The sequence below is a fragment of the Stegostoma tigrinum genome, chromosome 21 (assembly GCF_030684315.1).
Source record: "Stegostoma tigrinum isolate sSteTig4 chromosome 21, sSteTig4.hap1, whole genome shotgun sequence".
NCBI lineage: Eukaryota > Metazoa > Chordata > Chondrichthyes > Orectolobiformes > Stegostomatidae > Stegostoma > Stegostoma tigrinum.
In genome coordinates, this window is record NC_081374.1 from 32817240 (window position 1) to 32842148 (window position 24909).

The 24909-nt window shown below is 40.9% G+C and overlaps 1 protein-coding gene across 2 annotated transcripts in view; it reads left to right on the forward strand.

Moving 5' to 3' along the window:
- The window catches only part of LOC125463028 (neuron navigator 1-like), a 618648-nt gene that overhangs the window by 279787 nt on the left and 313952 nt on the right, over nucleotides 1-24909 (forward strand). For both annotated transcript variants that reach the window (XM_059653430.1, XM_048553660.2), the window contains one exon: nucleotides 14379-14765. In XM_059653430.1, the coding sequence (XP_059509413.1) occupies nucleotides 14379-14765 (387 nt within the window). The remainder of the gene's footprint in view (nucleotides 1-14378; nucleotides 14766-24909) is intronic.

Consider the following 24909-nt stretch of genomic DNA (forward strand, 5'->3'; position numbering starts at 1 on the left):
CTCGTCCAAGTCATTAATAAAAATTACAAACAGTAGAGGCCCAAGGACAGAGCCCTGTGGAACTCCACTCACCACTGACTTCCAGGCAGAATATTTTCCTTCTACTACCACTCGCTGTCTTCTGTTGGCCAACCAATTCTGTATCCAAGCAGCTAAGTTCCCCTGTATCCCATTCCTCCTGACCTTCTGAATGAGCCTACCATGGGGAACCTTATCAAATGCCTTACTGAAGTCCATATACACCACATCCACAGCTCGACCCTCATCAACCTTTCTAGTCACATCCTCAAAAAACTCGATAAGGTTTGTAAGGCATGACCTACCCCTCACAAAGCCGTGTTGACTGTATTTGATCAAGCCATGCTCTTCCAGATGGTCATAAATCTTATCCCTCAGAAACCTTTCTAACACCTTGCAGACGACAGACGTGAGACTTACCGGTTTATAATTGCCGGGGATTTCCCTATTTCCTTTCTTGAAGAGAGGAATTACATTTGCCTCTCTCCAGTCCTCAGGTACGACTCCAGTGGAGAGCGAGGATGCAAAGATCTTCGCAAGTGGCGAAGCAATTGCATTTCTCGCTTCCCAAAGCAGCCGAGGACAAATCTGATCCGGGCCTGGGCGCACCATATAAATACAGTGACTGCAAGCCCATGTCAGACATTAAGAATCAGAGAAAATGGGAACTGCAGATGCTGGAGAATCCAAGATAACAAACTGTGGAACTGGATGACCACAGCAGGCCTAGCAGCACCTTAGGAGCACAAAAACCGACGTTTCGGGCCTGGACCCTTCATCAGAAAAGGGGGATGGGGAGAGGATACTGAAATAAATGGGGAGAGATGGGAAGGTGGACTGAAGATGGATAGAGGAGAAGATAGGTGGAGAGGAGAGCATGGGTGAGGAGGTAGGGAGGGGATAGGTCAGTCTGGGGAGGACGGACAGGTCATGAGGGCAGGATGAGGTTAGTAAGTAGGAAATGGAAGTGTGGCTTGAGGTGGGAGGAGGGGATAGGTGAGAGGAAGAATTGTCCAAAATCTCTCTATCATTTTTCAGAAGAGTGATGGTACACTCTCCACTAGCCGGGACAAGAATAGCTCCAACTATACTGAAGAAACTTGACATTCTCTAGGATAAAGCAGCCAGTTGATTGGCAGCACATCCACAAACATCCATTACCTCCACTGCCAACACTCAGCAGTCGTGGTGTGTACTATCTACAATGTGCACTGCAGAAATTTACCAAAAATATTTAAACAGCACCTTCCAAACAAAAATGACCGCTTCTGTTACAGAGGACAAAGGGCAGCAGATACATGGGAATGCTACGATTTACAAGTTCCTCTCCAAGCCACTTGCCATCCTGACTTGGCACTATATATCTGTTTCTTCACTGTCGCTGGAATTCCCACCCTAAGGCAGCTCAACAGTACCTTCTCAAGACCAACAAGGGACAGGTAATAAAGACTGGTGTAGCCTGCAATGCCCCCATTCCATGGGTGAATTAAAAAAAAAACTGGGGGCACCAGTTTAAAGTCAGCGTGTCGCCCATTTGAAACCTAGATAAGGCAATTTTTTTTTCATTTCTGAGGATCACGAGTTTAGAAATCTTCCTGAAAAAGAGATGGAAGAAGAGTGAGTAATTTTAAGATGGGGCTGAACAGATTCTTGTTAAGAAAGTGGTTTAAAGGTTATTGGGGAAATAGGGAACGTGAATTTGAGGTTGTAATCTAGTTAACTGTGATTTTATTGATTAGCGAAGAAACTTAAGTGGTCTACCTCTGCTCTTTGTTTGTATCTTTGTATTGGACCAAGCAAGAGAAATAAAAGGCATTAGTAAATGCACAGGGACAGGATAGAGTGTATAACCCAAGTAAGTGTTCTTAATACACAGACATGGAATAAATTAAGTGAAAGTACTAATCAAATAATTTGAAGATGAAAATTCAACTTGGCAGATTTGACACTGTGATAATTACTGAATCATGGCTTCAAGATGGTCAGAACTTGGACTGAACTAAACCATCTTCTAGGCTTGATTGAAAACATATGCACCGAGCTAGGGTGGGAGAAAAAGCCGATGTGAATAAGAATGAATTTATTTCAAAATAAGGGAAGATATAATAAGAATTAAGCAACCATTGGAAGCTTTTCGGTTTGTTGAAAAAGCAGTGGTGGAATCCTCACTGAACCTGTAATCCAAAGCACAAGGCTAATACTGTGAATACGTGGATTTGACATGAAATGTCAACATTTGAAGTCAATATAAAAAAAATCTGGAATTGAAGCAAGTGAAATGGTGACCATTTAAGTACTGTATATTGATGTAAAACCCCAGCTGGGTCACTTGCAGACTTTAGAGAAGGAAATCTACTGCCCTTAACTGTTCTCCCAGCATATGACTCCAGACCCACAACAATATGATCGATTATTAACTGCCCTAGCAAACCACTGTTTTGTATCAGAAAATCTTCCATCAAGTTTATAGTAAGGAATGAAACTGGATGGATGACTAGCATCAACTTAGACACTGGACGTAACAATGGCAAACTAAGACACTTCAATTCCTAAAAGCCCTCCTGAGTATCTAGTCGCTTGTGCAAACAGAGGGAGAACTGTCTCACAGAATATTCCAGCAACAACCTGGCAGTTGTACTCATAGATCAGGTATTGTCCCATACACCAACATTACCATCCCAAGTATATCTTGTCCCATTGGTCAGATAGTGGTGGTAGTGCAGTTGTTTGCACTTGGGAAGGTGTTGCCTAGAGAGTTGTCAACAATAAAATCAAACACCATGATGTCTCATGACATTGGGTCAAATATGGACAAGGAAACCCTTTGCTCAATATGAGGCAAATTCCTATCTTCACATTGAGGATTCTCTTAATTATGTTTGTTGACATTTCCTTTATGCCAAATGAAATAGATTTTAAATAGATCTGGCAACTTAAGACTGGGCATTCATGAGGCGCTGTAGACCCTCAGCAGCAGCTGAATCTTATGCATCTACTTTCTGTAACATCATGGCCTGTCATGTCCTCTACTAAATTTTCATCATCAGGTGAAGGGATCAAGCTGGTAGCAGAAGACACGCAAGGAGCAGCACCAGGTGTATCTAAAAATGAGGTGTCAACATAGTGAAACTGCAACATGATACTACTTGCACGTTAAGCGATGGAAGCAGCATTCAATATGCAGAATGAGGCAGTCTTTCCTCAGAATGCTGTCCTCACCCTCCTTCCTCAGTTTTGAGCAAGGGTCACTGGGCCGGAAACATTAACTCTGATTTTTTCTTCACAGATGCTGCCAGACCTGCTGGTCAACTTCTGTTTTCTGTTCCTGATTTACAGCCTCCGCAGTTCTTTCAGTTTTTATACTGCAAAAGCTATAGTAGTCTGACCGCATGCTGATTATAATACAGATGAATTATGCTCCAAAACTAGCTAAGCACTTCACCAAGCTGTTCCAGTGCAGTCCATTTGATTAAGTATGGTGTTAGGGAGCCCTAGAAAAACTAGAGTCAGTGATGTGACTGAGGACTGTTGATAACCATGACATGTGTCCTGGCTCTCTGTCTGCGCTAAACAGCAAGGCAAGACTGAAATAATGTGAGCCTGGTGTCTGTGGCTTGTGAGCATAGTGTAAAAAAGAAAGGCAAGGATGTTGTGAGCATTCAGCTAGGCTCAAGGTAAGTGAGTGCTAAGAGATCAATTGATCAGCCTAGGATGGAGTCTGTTCCAATTTGTGACCTGGGCGCCTGTCATTGTGCATAGTGTCCTTGCAACAGCATTACAATGCTAGTTACTTCTACACTTCAAGGTGCAGCTTTTAAATGAAGAAGCATCCTGTAAGTGGATTTGCAACAGTGTCTTGACGACCTTGAGAAGGTGCCAAGTGTCGGATACTCGAATCCATGGACAGGGGCTGAGGCCTGAGTGGAGCAAGTCGCCTTGACTGTATCCTGAGATGTTGCCGCCACGTGTCTGAGATGTGTCCAAGCTGTGAGCAAAGTCACCATGCACTTGCTCTGACATACAAGTCAGGAATTATCAATACCTAGTTTCCTCACAGCAGTTGATAGGATAGGAAGCTCTGTGTTATTAAGTGTTGAGACTTGTAGTTAATAAGGCTGAGAATAAACAATAATACCAGTTGATAGATACCCTGCTCCCTTGCAAGAATCTTGTCTCAATGCCTGGAACTCAGCTTGAAAATTCTCCTTGTCCCCTACATCCAAAAAGATCTTACACAACTTCTCTCACATGATTATCCTACATTTCTTACCATAGCCCTCGCCATGCAGGGTCTAACAAAATTCCATCTCCCTGACAATCTTCAGGTGTAGAGCTGTATGAACACAGCAGGCCAAGCAGCATCAGAGGAGCAGGAAGTCTGATGTTTCCAGCCAAGACCCTTCTTCTGAAAGGGTCTTCCATTTCCTGAAGAAGGGTCCAGATCTGAAACATCAGTTTTCCTGCTCCTCTGATGCTGCTTGGCCTGCCATGTTCATCCAGCTCTGCACCTTGCTATCTCAGATTCTCCAGTATCTGCAGTTCCTACTACCTCTTAAAAGTGTGGAATTCTCTTCTGCAAATGGCAATTAATATTCAATTAGTTGTCTATTTTAAATGTGAGACAGATAGATTTTAGTTAGTCAAAGGTTTTTAGACCATAATAAACAGGAACAGGAATGGGCCATTTGGCCCCTTGGGCCTGCTTGTCATTCAATAAGATCATGGCTGATCCATTTTCCTGTAACCCTTGATTCCCTTCCTAATCAAGAAGCTATCTCAGCCTTAAAATTATACAAGGACTTTGCCCCCACAACTGTCTGTAGCAAGAAGTTCCAAAGACTGTCGACACTCTGAGAATAACTTCTTCCTCATCTCCGTCTTAAAATGGTACCTCTTTGTTATGAGACTAATTAAGGGACGTGGGGGCATAGGAAAGTATATGGAGTTCGATCTCAGTTCTGTGATGATCTCATTGAATGGCAGTTAAAGTAGTCATCATAACTCTTGCTTGCCAATCTCTAATTACAGATCTTAAAGTATTACTCTAAAGATCTCAGCAATGCTAAGTATCTGTTCAAATGTATGGATTTTTTAAAATCTCAAACATTAAACAACATCAATAAAAGTTTCATTTGATTTTCTACAGATTCTTTGCCCCTCAGAACAAACTTCTTTAATTGTACATCATTGGCAAATTCAAGAAAAAAAATGTCTCCAACAACTGTGAGGTTTTATTTAATTCAATGTTGAAGTGAGCACTAAAATTAATATAAAAGCTATTTCAATATGAGGGCCGTATTTTTGGTACTATGTCACAAGTTCAATTATAAATAGAAAAATAATCATAATGTACTTGGTGTTGTCATCCCTATCTTCCATTTTCTTTCTCCTATTTTCCCTCTGCACACTTTCTTTCTTACCAGATTTATCTTTCTAACATTTACTCACTTTCCAGTGTCAGCCCAAAAATATAACATTGAAATAATTAACTTGCTTTGCATCATGGTTCAGCAGGGCTTTTGGTGTGATTGTGACTTTTCAAGGGAGCATTTAATAGTTCTCAACCATCTCCAAAGGCTGATTTCTTTTTATGCAGCTAAGAATTATAAATTCTGAAAAAAAAGAGAATACAATCAAGCCTATTGTCCGACCCAGTGATGATCCCTTAAGGGAAATGAAAAGACCATCTGTCCCTTTGTAAAAAGTGTTAAAATAATAACTAAAAATTAAAATAAAACACTCAATTGTAATTTTATTTTGTACCATACATCCACAATCATAGTTTTATCATCACCAATCTATGTGTTTATGTATTTGAAATTCTTACACCACTTCAGGTTGCTATATATAAGATAACTGGATGACAGACAATTTCATGTACTCATTTAATGATAGCTGAATCTTTAGAAGTTACACTGGGAGATCATTATTCTTAAAAATTTGAGGTTACTGTAATTTTAAGATGACTGGAGAAAATTGTGCTATATCAGTTTCATATGGAAAATTTTCTCTTGGATGCATTGACTCAAATTCTTTTCAAAAAGATTTAAAAAATCATTTCCGTTTTTCGATCATGTAATTGGCTTTAAATCTATTTTTCTACTTGTGTATTCAGTCATTCTCACAAAAGATGCATCAAGGAGGAAAAAGCGATGAATTAATATAGAAAAATCTCAGTGACCAACTTGATAAGTATATTAGTTAAGTGTTGTGAGCTCATGTGATGCCGTTACTAGGCATATCAGATCTTGGACTGATATCTGGCTTAATAGATTTCTAAAATTAATCAGATAATCTTTCACTCAATGAAAGACAAACAAATGATGCTATCGATCCAGTTTTACCAATTAAACAGAAATGTATTATGCAAAATAAATATTAATACAGAACAATTGGTGCTATGTATAAAAAACACCATTGAAAAGATTCCAAAACTCACAGTAAACAGAATAATAAAATGTGCGGCTGGATGAACACAGCAGACCAAACAGCATCTCAGGAGCACAAAAGCTGACGTTTCGGGCCTAGACCCTTCATCAGCTACGTCCGTGACACCACCCACGTCCTCCAACTCCTCCAGAACTTCCAATTCCCTGGCCCCCAACACCTCATTTTCACCATGGACATCCAGTCCCTATACACCTGTATTCCACATGCAGATGGCCTCAAGGCCCTCCGCTTCTTCCTGTCCCGCAGGCCCGACCAGTCCCCCTCCACCGACACTCCCATCCGCCCTGCCGAACACGTCCGTGCCCTCAACAACTTCTCTTTCGATTCCTCCCACTTCCTACAAACAAACGGGGTGGCCATGGGCACCAGCATGGGCCCCAGCTATGCCTGCCTCTTTGTAGGTCAAGTGGAACAGTCCCTCTTCCGCACCTACACAGGCCCCAAACCCCACCTCTTCCTCCGTTACATTGATGACTGTATCGGCGCCGCCTCTTGCTCCCCAGAGGAGCTCGAACAGTTCATCCACTTCCCCAACACCTTCCACCCCAACCTCAAGTTCACCTGGGCCATCTCCAGCACATCCCTCACCTTCCTGGACCTCTCAGTCTCCATCTCAGGCAACCAGCTTGTAACTGATGTCCATTTCAAGCCCACTGACTCCCACAGCTACCTAGAATACACCTCCTCCCACCCACCCTCCTGCAAAAATTCCATCCCCTATTCCCAATTCCTCCGCCTCCGCCGCATCTGCTCCCAGGATGAGGCATTCCACTCCCTCACATCCCAGATGCCCAAGTTCTTCAAGGACCGCAAATTTCCCCCCACAGTGGTCGAGAATACCCTTGACCACGTCTCCCGAATTTCCCACAACACATCCCTCACACCCCGTCCCCGCCACAACCACCCAAAGAGGATCCCCCTCATTCTCATACACCACCCCACCATCCTCCGGATACAACGCATCATCCTCCGACACTTCCGCCATCTACAATCCGACCCCACCACCCAAGACATTTTTCCATCCCCACCCCTGTCTGCTTTCCGGAGAGACCACTCTCTCCGTGACTCCCTTGTTCGCTCCACACTGCCCTCCAACCCCACCACACCCGGCACCTTCCCCTGCAACTGCAGGAAATGCTACACTTGCCCCCACACCTCCTCCCTCACCCCCATCCCAGACCCCAAGATGACTTTCCATATTAAGCAGAGGTTCACCTGTACATCTGCCAGTGTGGTATACTGTATCCATTGTACCCGGTGTGGCTTCCTCTACATTGGGGAAACCAAGCGCAGGCTTGGGGAACACTTTGCAGAACACCTCCGCTCGGTTCACAATAAACAACTGCACTTCCCAGTTGCGAACCATTTCAACTCTCCCCCCCCCCCCATTCTTTAGATGACATGTCTATCATGGGCCTCCTGCAGTACCACAATGATGCCACCTGAAGGTTGCAGGAACAGCAACTCATATTTTGCTTGGGAACCCTGCAGCCCAATGGTATCAATGTGGACTTCACCAGCTTCAAAATCTCCCCTTCCCCCACTGCATCCCAAAACCAGCCCAGTTCATCCCCTCCGCCCACTGCATCACACAACCAGCCCAGCTCAACCCCTCCCCCCACTGCATCCCAAAACCAGTCCAACCTGTCTCTGCCTCCCTAACCTGTTCTTCCTCTCACCCATCCCTTCCTCCCACCCTAAGCCGCACCTCCATTTCCTACCTACTAACCTCATCCTACCTCCTTGACCTGTCCGTCTTCCCTGGACTGACCTATCCCCTCCCTACCTCCCCACCTATACTCTCCTCTCCACCTATCTTCTTTTCTCTCCATCTTCGGTCTGCCTCCCCCTCTCTCCCTATTTATTCCAGAACCCTCACCCCATCTCCCTCTCTGATGAAGGGTCTAGGCCCGAAATGTCAGCTTTTGTGCTCCTGTGTTCATCCAGCTTCACACTTTATTTTCCTCGATTCTCCAGCATCTGCAGTTCCCATTTCCCCAGTAAATAGAATATTCTGTCTATCCCCACAGCAGACATTTCCAAAATTCAAATAGAAGAGAGGCTTACCCTCACAGCTACCTCTCTATGTTTGTATATGACTGTTGCTTTTGATCCATGGTCATGAGAGTTTGATAGTCTATTCCCTGAATATTCACACAAGTGAGCTTAAACTTTCTGCAAGGTTTTCCTTCAGGGTTCTCACTCAACACACCTAGACTAGACTGTTCAAACTAAAACCCTTACACGGAGGTGACCTATTTCTGACTTTTCTGAATTAACTCCTAGATTCAGGCGAACTGTTTCATACATTTAAATTAAATGTGGACATTTGAAGACTGAAAACAAAAGGTTTCCAAGCTATGGATATGTCCCCTAAGCAATAAAAAAGGAAAATAAACCCTTGATCTTCTATGTAAAGTAACCTAATGTTAAGGCAAACATTCCCATGAGCACTCCAAGAGCTCTCTCTTTCATAGTGGTTTCTAAAAACAAAAGAGGTCCAGAAATATTGACAAGTTACTCATTCAACCTCTCGTACACACAGAACAAAACCCATATGTCACTAGTTCAAAATCCAAAGTCTAAAATAACATTTTAAATAATATATATAAATCACATACCTTACATTGTATCTCCTCCTAATGAGGAATGAAAATGTATCTCTAAGATATAACTTCATTATCTATCAAAAATTATTTTAACTCCATTTCTATGTTTCTTTAAGAAGGGTAACACATTAACATTAAACATGCAGAAAGTTATGCAGGAGCCATATTTTACAAAGAGCATAGCCTTCTTTGTGAACTTCATGCCTGTTCTCAATAAAGCTTGCATTGTGACAGTTTGTTTTCCAGCCACATGAGCCATTTAAAAATGATTAGTATTTTGTAATTAACCTATTCACTGATGTTATTACACTCATCTCGAGCAGGTGAGATCTCAAACTGGGTCTCCTGACCCAGATGTGGAGACAGTATCACTGCACCACAATATGTTGGAGAATTGAACTCTAGCAATGGATTCATAATGTTTTGTAACAAAATCTTTTCCATGAAAATCAAAGGATTGCAGTCCACATAAATAATAGTTTCTTCTACGTTATTAGTAATATATTTTCCAAAATGACGTAGAGCCGTAGTAAGATTCAATGTCTCTTTCTCAAATGCGGAATATATTTTGCTGACCTATAGTCAGTTTCTTTGAAAATTAATTGGCAAGCTGCATATCTTGTTATCTTGAAGTAAGATAGCCCTCACACATATTGTGAGCAAAGACAGCATGTCTGAATGGCTTCTCACAGTTTGGGGCAGTCAAAACTAATGTAGTTGTCAGAGATATTGGGAACTGCAGATGCTGGAGAATCCAAGATAACGAAGTGTGAAGCTGCTGATGTTTTGGGCCTAGACCCTTCATCAGAGAGGGATATGGGGAGAGGGTCCACTTTCCCCTCTCTCTCTATTTATTTCAGAACCCTCTCCCCATCCCCCTCTCTGATGAAGGGTCTAGGCCCAAAACGTCAGCTTTTGTGCTCCTAAGATTCTGCTTGGCCTGCTGTGTTCATCCAGCTTCACACTTTGTTATAATGTAGTTGTCAGCACAGCTTTCAACTTTTCAAAGCTACTAAGACATTCTTGTGTCCATTCAGCTTTTCTTGGAATTTTTCAACAAATTTCTTCAAGGTGCAGTGCTGGGGTTGTGAAGGAACAGGTAATGCAATCATCTCATATTGCAAAATTTCACATTGTATTATGGCATGGGAAAATGCGAAATAGCCCGTAGTTTGACTTGTCTAGGTGCAGCTTGCCCTTTTCCAACAATGTGGCCTAAGTAAGTTTCTTTTGCTTTAGCTAATTCAATCTTAGTTGGAATTATAGCCAAGTTGGCTTTTGGAGCCATTCAAATGTTTCAGTCACGTGGTGCAAATGTTCTTCCTAGTTTTGCTTCAAAATATCCAAATTGCCAATGTGAACCACCTGGTTCCGTAATCCTTCAGTGACTTTATTGGTTAATCATTGGAACATTGCCAATGCATTTTTCAGTCTAAATAATATAACATTCCATTGATAAATTCCGTCTGGTTTCAAAAGAGCCAGTATTTCTTTAGGTCTATAAGTGAACAGAACTTGCTTTTAGTAAGATAATTTATGTGGCAGTTCATGTGGTTCCAATTTGTTCAATTCCTCCAATTCCAGCTAATGATAGGTGTGCATTTTTGTTATCAAATCATTTTTGCAATGATCATTATGTAATATTTGTAACTTATCTGGTTGCATCATCATCACAATAAGTGAGCTTCAGCTTGTATGACTCATTTCAATAATTTTGCTGTCTATCACAAACTTAATTTCTTCAATCATTTGATCATATCTATCTAGATTGAGTCTGTAAGGCTGTTACAGATAATGCATCTTTTTACTCATTCATGACATATGGGCATCACTGAGTGGGCCAGCATTTATTGCCGATCTCTAGTTGCCCTTGAGGAGGTGAAAGTGAGTTACCTTCTTGAACTACTGCAGTCAACACGTTGTAAAAGACCCACAATGACTTTAAACAGGGAATTCAAGTGCATTAGCCCAATGACACGGAAGGAACAGAAATATATTTCCAAGTCAGGATGATGGGTGGTTTGGAGGGGAACATGCTTGTTTGGTGTTTTCATGCATCTGCTACTTTGTTCTTCTATACGGAAGTGGTTGTGGGTTTAGAAGGTACTGTCTAAGGCACTTTGGTGAATTTCTGCAGTGCATCTTATAGATAGTAGCATCAGTGTGCACCAAACATCAGGTGTGGAAGGAGTTCATGCTTGTGATGTGGTGCCAAATAAGTGGGCTGCTTTGTTCTGGATGGTGTTAAACGTCTTGAATGTTTTTGGAACTGCACACACCCAGGCAAACGGGGAGTATTCAATCGCACTCCTGACTTATTCCTCCTGGATGGTGGATGGGCCTTGGGGAGTGAGGAAATGAGTTACTTGCTGTGGGATTCCTCGCCTTTGACCTCCTGTTGCAACAACAGTATTTACTGTTGCAGTTGGACATGGACTGTTTCCGTATTTAGGAATCACAAATGCTGCTGAACATCGTGCAATCATCAGTGAACATCACCACTTCTGACCTTATAATGGAAGAGAGGCCATAGATAAAGCAGTTGAAGATAGTTCGGCCTAGGACACTACTCTAGGGAATTCCTGCAGAGATGTTCTGCAGCTGAAATGATTGACCTCCAACAATCACAACCATCTTCCTCTGAGCCAGTAATGACTTCATCCAATAAAGAGTTTTCCTCCTTATTCTCATTGACTGCAGTTTTGCTAGGGCTCCTTCATTCCACAATCAGACAAATGGAGCTTTGATGTAAAGGAAAATCACACTTTCTTCACCTTTGAAATTCAGCTCTTTAGTCCATGTTTGAACTAAGGCTGTGCTGGGGTCAGGAGTTCAGAAGCCCTGGTGGAACTCAAACTGCGTGTCACTGAGCAGGTTATTACTCAGCAGATGTTGCTTGATAATACTGTTGATGACACCTTCCATTACTTTGCTGATGATTGAGAATAGATTGTTGGGGTGGGAATTGCCTGAGTTGAATTTATTTATTTTTAGTGTGCAGGATATAACTGGACAATTCACTACATTTTTTAGATGTCAGTGTTGTAGCTGAACTGGAAGAGTTTGGCTAGATATTCTGGAGCACAAGTCTTTGGTATCATTTTTGGAATGTTGTCAGGGCCCATAGCCTTTACAACTGTTTCACACAAAATGTACCAAATTTGCTGAAGATTGGCATCTGTGATGCTGAAGAGCACTGGAGGAGGTTGAGACGGATCATCCACTCAGCACATCTGGCTGAAGATTGTTGTAAGTGCTTCAGCCTTATTTTTTGCATTGATTTGCTGGGCCCCTTATCTTTGAGGATGGGGATATTTGTGAAGCCTCCTTCTCCATTGAGTTGTTTAATTGTCCACCACCAATTACATTTGAATGTGACAGCACTGTAGAGCTTAGAAGATCTCTTGATCGCTTGGTTGAGGGCTAACTTAGCACGGTCTCTCACTTGCAGCTTATGCTGTTCAGCACGCAAGTAGCCCTGTTTGTAGCTTCACCATGGTTGGAGGTTAAGTTCCACCTCATGTTTAGGTATGCATGCTGCTGCTCTCTATGTGCCCTCCTGCATTCTCCATTGAACCAGGGATGTTGTGCCAGGTCATGGAGTTGCAGGTTGTGTTACAATAGCATTCTGCTGCTGTTGATGGACCAAAGTGTATCATATATGCTCAGTTTTGAGTTGCCAGATCTGTTTGTAGTTGTTCTGTCAGCAAGGTGGTAGTGCCATACACACTGTGATATCATGTATTATCAAGATGAAAGCAGGGATTTTTCCATAAGTTATGATTCCATGAGTGTGACCAAGTCAGGCTTTTGCTTTACAAGCCTGTGACACGGCTCTCCCAAATTTTACACTCGCCTCCAAGTTTTAGTAAAGAGGGCTCTGCAGGTTCAATGGCATTGTTCTGCTACTGTCATTTCTGCTGCAAAAGTCAATGCAAGGTTGTCCGTCTGGTGTCATTTCTTTCTTGAAACTTTAGACTTTTTCAAAACTGAGTGGCTTGCTTGCCAAACTATTTCAGCTGGCAGTTAAGAGTCAACCATATTGCTGCAGAGCAGGTATGGATGGCACCTTTCTGCTCTAAAGGATATTAGTGAACCAGATGGGTTTTTGTAAGATGATATTGGACCAAGGAGAGTTGATGCTGGTGTCGTCCCCTATACTTATTCTTGAAGGCCACATGATGATCTTCTCTGGGCTTGGTAATCTTCTGTAATCCATTTGTAGCTAAGGTGGATAGTTTATTCCAATTCACACAAATTCTGTATTGATTGGCTTTTGAATCATTGATTATTTTGAAAGTTCTATTGCTCTTGATCCTTTTTCCAGATAGCCAGCAAATTGTCAACAGAAGCCTAGAAGCACTGAACCTTCAATTTTTTAAATCTAGAAACAAACCTGTTTATGGGAACAAGTCTGTAATTGATTTTTAGAACTTAATGCTATTCAGATTCAATGATCTAATTAAGAAAACAATTCTTTAATGTTGCATATTCTGCAGTGAGTGCCCAAAGTTTTATTATGTGGTCTCTTGCCTGCAGTTTTCACTTTTGTCATTTTAATTTTATCACAGATTGCTTATTTGCAGGAGTAAATGTGAAAAATCAAATAATATGAGTGGATGGTAGGATTTTCAATGATTGTGTAAATAAAATCACTGATGTTAAAAATCAGTTTGCCATGAAATGTGCACATCATCTTTCCCAACAGGGTTTTCAACATAGGCTCTAGGAAGCTTCAATATATGTGCTATGCAATTCAAATATTATTAATTATTTCCTATCATATTAATACGAACATATATGGCAAACTTGCAAGGCTGTTTGTTTAAACTAAATGCTTGCATGTATAAATGAGACAGATCACAACTTATTTAATATGTTCTTGCTATCTTCCTTTTTTGTATCTTAAAAGTAAGGGAAAGAGACCATTGTTCTTTTACGAAATTTAAAGTTCAATACTGCTCCTTACTTACCAAATAGAAACAAAAGAGAAATAATTTTCATTTGGAAATTATTTCAAACCAACAGAACATCTTCCTGTATAGGAAAGGAGTTACATCGCATTGTAGTTACTTATTTGTAAAAGGTAGACTTGTTTGATTGGATCATCCTTTGCCCCAAAGTATATGATGTTTGCTATTCTGTTATATCTAATGGTTCAGACTAATAAAGCGTATAATGTTACAGGCAGAGCTGTAAGTGTTTTAAAACTGTTTTGTCATTTGTCACAGCCTGTGGATGTTTATATTTCTTTCTTAAAAAATGTACTCACATTCAATTTGTGTCTTTTTTTTATTACAGTGCTTTAGATTCAACTTTTGACAGTGACATAAGTGCTGAAGTGAATGCCAGAAGCCGTGGCACAAGTTCATCTAATCGATCTTCACCATTATCCTGGCGGTATGGCCAAGCGAGTCCACGTCTTCAGGCAGGGGATGCACCTTCTGTAGGCAGTGGATGCCAGCCTGGAGGAAATTCTGGCTGGTTTGTTCGGGGAGACTCCTCTCATTACTCACACACCATGCCCATGCGGAGTTCCAGTAAATCATGTAACGTTTCTCACTTGGATTTGGAGTCTCTGGATACAGATGATGTAGACCTGAAGTCCATCAGTGCTGACATGTCTGGCTATATGAGTGATAGCGACTTGCTGGGGAAGACGATGAATGAGGATGACATTACAACTGGGTAAGTTAATTGAAACTATATTATTGCAACTTAACAAAGAGATCAGACTCAATTCAGCTTTTGAAGTTGTTTTGCCACAGTGACTTTAATGGATTACTACTAGATGTTAAAATAATGAATACTCTGTTACATGAAAGTGAATTAATTATTTGAGTTCTAGTCTCTGTGGCTGTGTTTAAGTTGTTAAGATGTTGCATTCCAAATGCAATTTGTTTCATCAAACTACGCAACTTTAAGCAAAACACACTTCAGTTTTACACAACAGCTAAAATGCAGACAAAATAAAATAATGGCTTAACTATAACTGTCAAAATGTTTAACAAAACTATATATATTATATATATATATACACAATTAACTGTTCCAATGTAGTAACATCCTATAAACACACCCTGGCAAAGGCAATTCAATAAAATACATTGTCTCACGTGCAATTCTAGAGGCAGGAAGAGAACCCCAGCTTTCATCTGTAACGAAAAGAAGAATGAAAGCATTCACATCCAGCTTCAAGACTTTAGCAATTGCTGTAAGCTAAAACTAAAAATCCTGGCTCTGTGGGAGTTTGATCCCACCCATTCAGGCTGTTTCTATTGTTCCATCTTTTACAAAAAGACCCAAGGCCTCACAAGATGTTTGCTGTATTGGCTTTGAATAGACTGTTGCTCACCTCTGTTTCAACCTTTCTTCACAAAATAAACTAGGACAAAATACAGTTTTTAAAGCCATAGCATCATCGAAATATATTATTTGTTATAAACGATGATGGTATTTAAAATAGCTAGAAATTATTTGTATAAGTGAAGGAGAAAGTGGTGCTGCATGAATTTTAATCCGACCATTTGTATTGATATAAGACTAAAGTAATTAACAACACAAATTCACTGAAAGCTATTAAGGTCACACGCTTTGTTTAATAGTGAATCCATAAAGTCTTTAATTTTGCAGTGACATTTGAAGCATCCTGCTAAATCAAAAGATGACCCCACAGGCTATTGCTTTCATATTTGCCCAATCCCACTGCTTGGCCCAAAGCCTTTCAGTATTCAAATTTTCCATAAGCTTTAGAAAAGAACTTGTAACAAACCATGTGAATTTATCTGAAGGAAGAAAATGCTTCCCAGTTCCTTTGCAGCTCAACTGTCTAATGATCCATGTGGAACATGTTTAAAATTACTAGCCTGATTGTGTTGAGGAATTCATTCTTAAGTTTTCATTCATCACCCTCCCTCTCTGATAAAATAAAGTTATGTACATCTGCCTCTCCAATGTCAGATATTCCCAAACTATGAAAACAAGTAGGCAGCCTGTTGAAAGGCAGCTGCTGGTAGGTCTGTCTGTGTAGCACAAGTTGACTCAGTCTCTTGTTGTTTTGTTCTTTTTCTCCTTCCCTGAGGGGCAGCCCTCTGCCTCATGTCTGTACAACCTCCAGATGGCTCAGGAGGTTACTATCTGGGGATGCTGGGGGGTGGGGAATCTTGTTCTGCTGTTCTGTGATGTAAGTCTGTGGTGCAGTAAAAATTTGCACCCCAGGGTTGCCTGAAACAAAATTCAAAATTAACTTGAAAGAAATGTATTGAAGCTTCAAGGAACATTACAAGCCCAGGAGAAAATTGTCAGTGAAATTGTACCATTGAAATTTGAGGGATTTCAAGGTTGGAAGCTTTCATTGCTGCTAATTTTTGCTTGATTCAAAGCTAAATCTCATCATGTTATCCCAAGTCCTGCTGACTGTTTCTTAATACCACTTGAAGTAAATTAACATTTCAATCTTGTAGCAATTATTAAATCAGTCATGTATTATAAAGGCAGTTGATCAGTAAAATCACAACGCTGCCTGGTTAAATTTAAAAGATCATGCCTGTGAGATTCACAAAATTATATAATTAATGATGTTTCCATGCATGAGTGCTTCTTAAATGCGTAGATCCTCAAATTCAATTTGCTATAAATAACAAACTAGTTGAGATTGGCAATTTCTTTTCTGATGGAGGCTGAAATGGGATTTAAACCTTTCCCTTCATTGTGTAGTTGATCTTTTAGTACTCACCTCCAAACTTAAAAGTTTAAGAGTGTGTTTGGAAACAAAATTGACTGTGAGTGGAGTCAAATTATTGCTTGAAATTTTCTAAATTCTGGTTCAAAACTAAATGAAAATTCTTCACTATTACATTTCACAAGAAGCATTTACGATTTTACATAACATCTGGACATTAATTTTATACTATTTGATGGAGTAATGTTTTAGTGCTCTCAAAAAGAGGGGAAATATTCAGGTATAGACAGGGATGTGAGTTATTTACTGTAGGATCGTATTCTGTGAAAGAAATCTGAATGGCATACAGTTGTTAGCTCGGAAATTTTGTTCAACCAGAAACACATCATATTGTCCTATACCAAACTTTGACTTGCCAAAATCTACATTCAGCAGAGGTCTCCCAGACAAGAGACCCATGACCCAGCATATGGCTGGTCTAACAATGAGGGAACAGTTCTCAGGTCACATCAGTCAGGACCTAATATTCAGATAGATATGCTCAGTGTGCTTTGCTAATATGACAAATATCTTGGGAAACCAAAAGAAGCAAGATCAGTTATTGGAGCTGGGAGCTCTTAAGTATGGTGTAGCATTTGGTCAGCATGATCAGTTTTCAACGTTGACAATTCTGTCAGAGAGAGATAACAATTATTCAGAAAGAAAAAGAAAAGAGTATAAATCCCATGTGTGTTTTTTGTGAACCTCAAACACTGATTATATATCATTGATCAGGAAAACCTAGAAATGCATTAGACTGGATTTTTGCTCTCGTGGTAAGTATCTCGAATCGGGACATTTTCTGACTCAGCATCTGTGCCTTCATTTAAAAAGCCACATAACACCCAGATTTCACTCTGTTGAGGTTCTTTCATCCTGAAAGAAAAGCCTAGGTGACTGAGTGCATGGGCAGACTGGTAAGACAGTGGCTTTCTGAGACCTTGCCCCAGATGTTTTCGACAATGTTAGTCCTCCTCGCCCTTACCCTCACACCATATCATTTCTGACATCTGTCCACTTCAATTTCACTGCATGCCCAAGCCATCAAGGCCACTCATGATACTAATCATGATAGACCGCATGATCGATGTGGAAATGCAGAAAACTAGCTTCTAACAATGTCTCATTCACTTACTCTTTACATTGAAGGAACTCCCATTGGAAATCTCATACAAAGCTGTTAAGCTTCACGTTGTTAATTTCTTACCAGAAGGTAATCTTATTCTTTCAAACTCACAGATGTTTAAAGTACAGAATAAAACCATTTGGCCCATTATGTCTGTACCAGTCGATAAAGATCTGACTCTAGTAATCTCATTTTCTAGCTCTTGGTCCAGGCCCTGGAGGCTATGTCAGTATTGCAAGTAAATACCTTAAATGTTATAAGAGTTTTTGATTCAACACTGTTTTACCTAGTTAGTTCTAGATTCTTGGAAAATAACCTTTCCCCAACACTACTATTACCATTTTACTTCTTAAATTGAGTTTATGCTGCCTGATTATTGACCATTTCAGAAATGGCAAAAGTGCCTGCCTATTTATCTTAGTCATGCCTCTAATAATTCTATGGACCTCCATAGGGGCCCCTTTCAACCATCACTGCCCAAAGGAAGACAACTCTAGCCTCGAACTTTCTTCATGGTTCAGTTCTTCTAACCAGGCAACATTCTGTTAAATCGCTTCTGCAACTTCTCTCATGCAAATATATCTTCCCTATATTGCGACCAGAATGAGACAGAGTTCATATGGAAGCTAATCCTTTAATAGCCTCCTTGTTAATAAACCTGTCAATTCAAGCACCTCCCAAACTGAAATAATTATAAGTTTTACAACTCAGCTGACCATTTCTAATGACATAATAGCTCTCAGGAGAATATTAACAAAGACCACTATTAATGATGCATAAACTGATGCTAATTTTTCTTTTAGCACCCTTGCTTAATAACCTGTTAATTATGACAATGCAAAGGGGCTTTCTTTGGCCATCATTGGCAGCTTCAGCATGTGTTTTTTTTCATTTTTAAAGAAAAATGTATACTTTAAGTAAACTGATTATGATGGTTAAATAGACCCAATCTATCCTTCAAAATTGCTTTATACCTACTTCATTAACGTGTGATCCTCATACTACTAAGCAGTGTGTTTGAACAGCACCAACCTCAAATGGCCGTGTTAAGTTTAGTTTTGGCCTCTGTGAGTCATGCTCTATTGCCTTTTGCTTGCCAACAAAAGTTTCCTGCTCTTGTGATGCTGCTTGGCCTGCTGTGTTCATCTAGCTCTACACCTTTTTATCTCGGATTTTTCAGCATCTGCAGTTCCTATTATCTCCTGAATCTGCCCAAAATAGGGGCTGAACTTTCAATCTGGGTTCAGCCTATACTTGTAAAACTTTGTGTAGGCTAGAGGATCCCACGATACTCTGGCCATTTATCAGCTAAGTTCATAGAAAACAGTTGGGGAATTGCAAAAAATATACATTACAGTGACCTGCAATCTGATTTTTTGTATTATTTTGTAAGGACCACTTTGTTCTACCTGTTGTATTCATAGCACAAAGAAATGAGAACTTAAAATAGGAGACTTTTGCCCATGGCTTTATTATTGAATCTACTCAAATGGATGTCTAAGTCCTCTAAGTTTCATCGTGCCTTAAGGCTGGGCAGTTAAATATTCTAGCTCCTATGTATGCTGATTCCCGATCCTGAAATCTATTCATAACATTTTGGAGATCAGAATGTTGCAACAATTTGCAATTTGGATGTGGTATGTTACATACGTTAGGCAGCCCCACAATACAATGTTATCGAAATATGCCTATCATTTTCAGACACTTACCTTTTACGTACAATTTCTGATATTGTTTAAGCGAGTGCTTTCTTTACATAAAGGGTTTTCGAAGGAGAAATGTTGGGCATCAGCAGAGTAAGAAAGGAATTACATGTTGTGGAATTTAATGTAAAACTGTTTGATTCTAACTGTGGTTATTTTTAAAAATGACATTACATCTTTCTTTGTAGATTCAAAGTAGAGGGAATAAAGCTTTGAAAGCACTGACTAATGCTGCTTTGTCCGAATTCTATTTCCTGAAATCAATAGGAAACAAAATCCTGCAATTTTCACCATGCAGATGACATCATTGGTATGCCACAGCAATTGTTTGGGAAGCAGAAGTCTTCAATCAGGACTACTGAATTAGCTGATCTTGTAATTTTCTTTTGTTGTTGAGTACTGAAAAAGTGGTCTGCAATTAAAGAGTGACATTTACTACTTACCCACAAGAAAAATGTTCAGTAGTTTTACTCATAGACCTCTTTGATTTTGTTAGATGAAGGGCTGCTGGTGAATGATATAAATTGAATACTCACTGAATGTCTCAGCAAAATAAGTTGAGGGTGCATGTGATAGAAATAATTGAGGTCCTTACAGAAATCAAGCTGGTCAGAATTGGTTACCGAGTAAATAGGACATCATTATTTTTTCTTAACAATAAAATCTCTTGTGGTGCAGAGGTAGTGTCCCTAACTCTGAGTCAGAAAGAGTTGTTTCAAGCCCCATCCGCTCCAGACGTTTGTCATTACGCATCTAAACAGGTTGAATTTATAAAAACTACAGTTTACCAGTTTAGAAAAATATTCATTCTTGACACAATAGTTTATGCGGTGCTAATGCTGATCAGGTTTGTTCTACTTACATGAGATCAGCATGCTTAAAAGAAGAATATAAACAGAAAATACATATGAGAAAAAAGAAACAGATTTCAGAAAAGAAACATTTTCAGTTTTTGATGCCCGAGGAAGTGCGGAAATCTGTGATTGGGTGGAAGATAGCAGAGATGAAATGACAAAAGAGATGATGGTGCAACTCAAAACTTGACGATAATTGGATAAGCAAAGGAACAAAAATGGAACTGGAGAAGATGGAAATGGGAATTCTTGAGGTTATATTAAGGTTCATTGAAATAGAATAGGAGGAGAAAGTGTGAGTGGAGCAGAGAGATAAAGTGCCAAATGATTGAAAACCCAAAGCCACTGTTCTGTTGAATAGACATGAACTGCAGAACAATCAGTGAATTTGTGTTTGGCACTGAGAAATCAAGGAAACTGCAGTGTGGTTAGCAAATACAATGTAATAAATTAAAAGAGGTGTCATTACACCATTTTATTACCTGTAAGGAGTGTTTGGGGCCCCATGTAGGAAGTTAGGACATAACAGGTTGTTTTTGCATCTCCTGCGCTTGCCTAGAGAAATGTCATGTGGAGGGGAAGGGCTGTTAGGGATGATTGAGGAGTGGACCACAACAGCACAGAAGAAATTGGGAATGGGAAGGGGAGAAGGAGATAAATTTGGTCTTCTCTTCCCATTGGAGGCAGCAGACATGGTGAAGAATGATCCGTTAAATCAAAGGCTAGTGGAAAGGAAGGCAATATTGAGAGGAGATCTGTAACCATTCTGAGATGGAAGGGTAAAATATAAGAACAGAATGTCAGAAAATTGAACTTTTTGGCCAAGGAGACTAACAAGAGTGGAGAGAAATCAAAATTTGAGGAAAGTGAAGATATACTGGATACTAGCATTGAAGATGCTATCAGGTGCAAAGCAGATTGGGATACTACAGCTGAATGTTACTATTTTTGACTAACTTATGTCCATTTTGCCATATTGTACCAAACTTGTCTCATTAATTATCTACAATGCTCCTATGGGCTGGCTAGTATCTGGTTTTCACAATATTTTACCATACATCATTCCCAGAAAACTCTCCACTCAGAGGATATCCCCAGACACACCGACATTCCTTGCCCCTTTGCCAACTTTGGCCACGGTGGATCCAGACAAACAATGCCAGTCTGGAGTAACCATGCATGATTCCTGAAATCTGTCTGCGCGTGGAAGGCAGGGAGAAATTGGTGCCTCACTTTACTGGCAGGCGCCGGGAGGGTTGATGCCAACATGGGACTTTGTTTTCACCTAGGAGCGGAAATGGAATCTACACCACCACATCATGCCAACCTTGCCCAAGTTTTCTCCCTGGGTTAAAACTGTCTCAGCTGTGTGAAGGAATGACCAATATTATAGGAAGAAGGTCACTGTCCTTTATCTACTCTGCCACCATCTTCTTTTTGATATCTCACACTTACTCTGTTACTGTACCCACCTCCCACCAAGGCTCATGCTATACCATTCTCACTGTTGCCTCTTGGCCTGACCCACCTGATTCCATGGTACCACTAGTTCTGTATATCGCTTGTGTTGCCTATGCAATCACTCAGGCCATTTCCCCCACAGCACCAACTGCAACAAGCTGTGTCACCCACTTTCATCTTCTGCAGTAACAACTATGTCATTCTGACCCCCAGAAGATTCTGCCTGAGAAGAATAAAGCAGAATCCTCACCAAAGGGCTGGTGGGATGAATTGTAGTGAATGTGTCAGTGGGAATTAATGGGTTTAATGCCTTCCTGTGGGTTGAAAGAAGTCAATCCAAATGTCCCCCAACCGTAAACCTTAGATGAACCAGGAAATCCGCTCTCTACTGAAGACCAGACTTGTAGCATTCAAGGCAGGTGACCTGGACCAGAACAGAAAATCCAGGTATGATCTCTACAAAACCATCAGGGAGGCTAAAAGGCAGTACTGGGCCATGTTAGAGACCCAGACCCACCAAACCGACTCCCACTGTCTATGACAAGGCCTAAACGACATTACGTGACACAAAATGAAACAGTGTAAGATAGCGGACAATGACACATCTGTCACTGACATGCGCAGTTCTTTCTATGCTCAGTTTAAGCAGAATACCACCGACGTGGTGACACCTGCCCCAACAGCACCAGACACACCTCTTGCCACTGTCATCACTTCAGATGTTGGTCTTCCTGGGAGACAACCCAAGGGAAGCAATGGGCCTGGGCAGTGTCCCCGGCCGAGCACTCAGATCCTGTATGGACCAACTGTTGGAGGTAATCACCAAAACCTTCAACCCCTCCCTCCTACAAGCAGAAGTCCCCAGTTGCATCAAGAAGACCAGCATCATTCCTGCACCCAAGAAAACACATGCATTGTGCGTTAATGACTACTACCTGACAGCCCTGACCTCAATAATCATGAAGTACTCCAAGAGACTGGCCGTGGCCCACATCAACTCCAGCCTCCCAATCTGCCTTGATCCCCTGCAGTTTGCTTACTAACATAACAGGTGCACAGAGGATGCCAGATCCCTTGCCCTGCACTCACCTCTGGAACATTTGGACAACAAAGATGCCTACGTCAGACTCCTGCTCGTTGACTACATCTCCACCTTCAACACCATTATTACCCCCCAGGACTGATCTGAAAACTGAAAACTTTCTGACCCGTAGGCCGCAATCAGTGAAGATAGGTAACTGCACCTCCTCCGCAATAACACTTAACACTGGAGCCCCCCCAGGGATGTGTTCTCAGCCCCCTACTGTACTCCCTGTATACCTATGACTGTGTTGCCAAAATCCGAATGAACACCACGTACAAGTTCACTTACAAAACCACTGTAGTGGGACGGACATCTAACAACAATGAGTTAAAATACAGAAGGGAGATGGAGGGCTTAGTGACGTGGTGCAATGAAAACAATCTGTCTCTCAAATTCGGCACACCTAAAGAACTGATCATCGACTTCAAAAATCAAGGAGAACACACCCCCGTCTACATCAAGGGATTTGAAGTTGAGAGAGTGAAGAGAATCAAGCTCCTCGGAGTGACGATAACCGACGACCTGTTATGGACTTCCCATGTAAATGAAACTGTCAAGAAGGCAGAGCAGCACCTCTTCCTCCTCAGGCAGCTCAGGAAATTTGGTATGGCCATAAGTTCCTTCTATAACTCCTCCAGGTGCACCATTGAAAGTGTATTATCTGGGTGCGTGACGGCCTGGCATGGCAACTGCTCCGCGCAGGACTGTAAGAAACTACTGAAGGTTGTGTACACAGCCCAGACCATCACAGAAGCCAACATCCCATCCATGGACTCCACTTACATGACGAGCTGCTGGAGTGAGGCAGCCAACACCATCAAAGATCCATTGCACCCCAATAATGATCTCCTACAACCTCTTCCGTGAGAAGTCTGAACACACACACAAGCAGGTTCAGGAACAGCTTCTTTCCAGCTGTTATGTTGAATGGACCAAAGCCTCAAATAATGTAACCTGCATGCCTCTGCGTGTTTTTTTTTATCTGTACATCCTTTACTTGCTGTGTTCTGCCTGTACTGATCGAAAACAAAGCTTTTCACTGTATTTCAGCATGCATGTAAATTTTAAAAAATCAGAAGTAAAGCAGATATCAGTTGTTAGCCTATACTCGGAAATAGAAATCGAGAAGCCAAGGAAGAGTAGAGGAATATCAAAGAAGCACTTTGTGAAGAATAGAAATTTAAAGTAAATTTGACTATTTTCCAGTTTTGAGAGAATGCAGGAAATGTCAGCAATATATTCATCAATATATAGATTAAAGGAGTGAATAAGAATCCTAAACAGGACCGGAACAAAACGTGTTCCACACATCTCAGTAAAAGGCAGGTGTCGCAGGATCACAGCTTGCCAAAGCAAAAACTTTTATTTGAGGGAGATTACTGAAATCAAAAGGAAACCGCTGAAAGTGAGAATGAGTTCAGCCAAGTGAAGGAGAATGTTGGTGGATGGAAATCGGTTAGGCCTTCCTTAAGGACATCCTAGTGGACAATGGAGAGATCAGATGTCCAAAGCAAAAATTAAATGATTAGGGTCTTGAAATAGGAAGTTTCAAAGTGACTGAGTGTAACGTTTCTTCCAATGATGTATATTGGAAGGGATGTAAGACGAGGAGAAATTAGATCTATGCCGCAAGGTTAGACTGAAATGATGACTGTATCAGAACAGTTATAATTGTAGATCTTATGGTAGAGGTCTGTTGTCTCAGGTTGGTGGTAATCTTGGAGGGGATATGGTCAGTGATAATCTTGAAAATGATGCCAGATGTTCACTGATGGATTGACAGTCGTGGGGATTAAGAATTGATGGCATAACATTTATGCTGTCCACTTTTCTGCTGCTGTTACTCATTCACATCTGACTGAAATTCTTGGAAATTTAGGATGC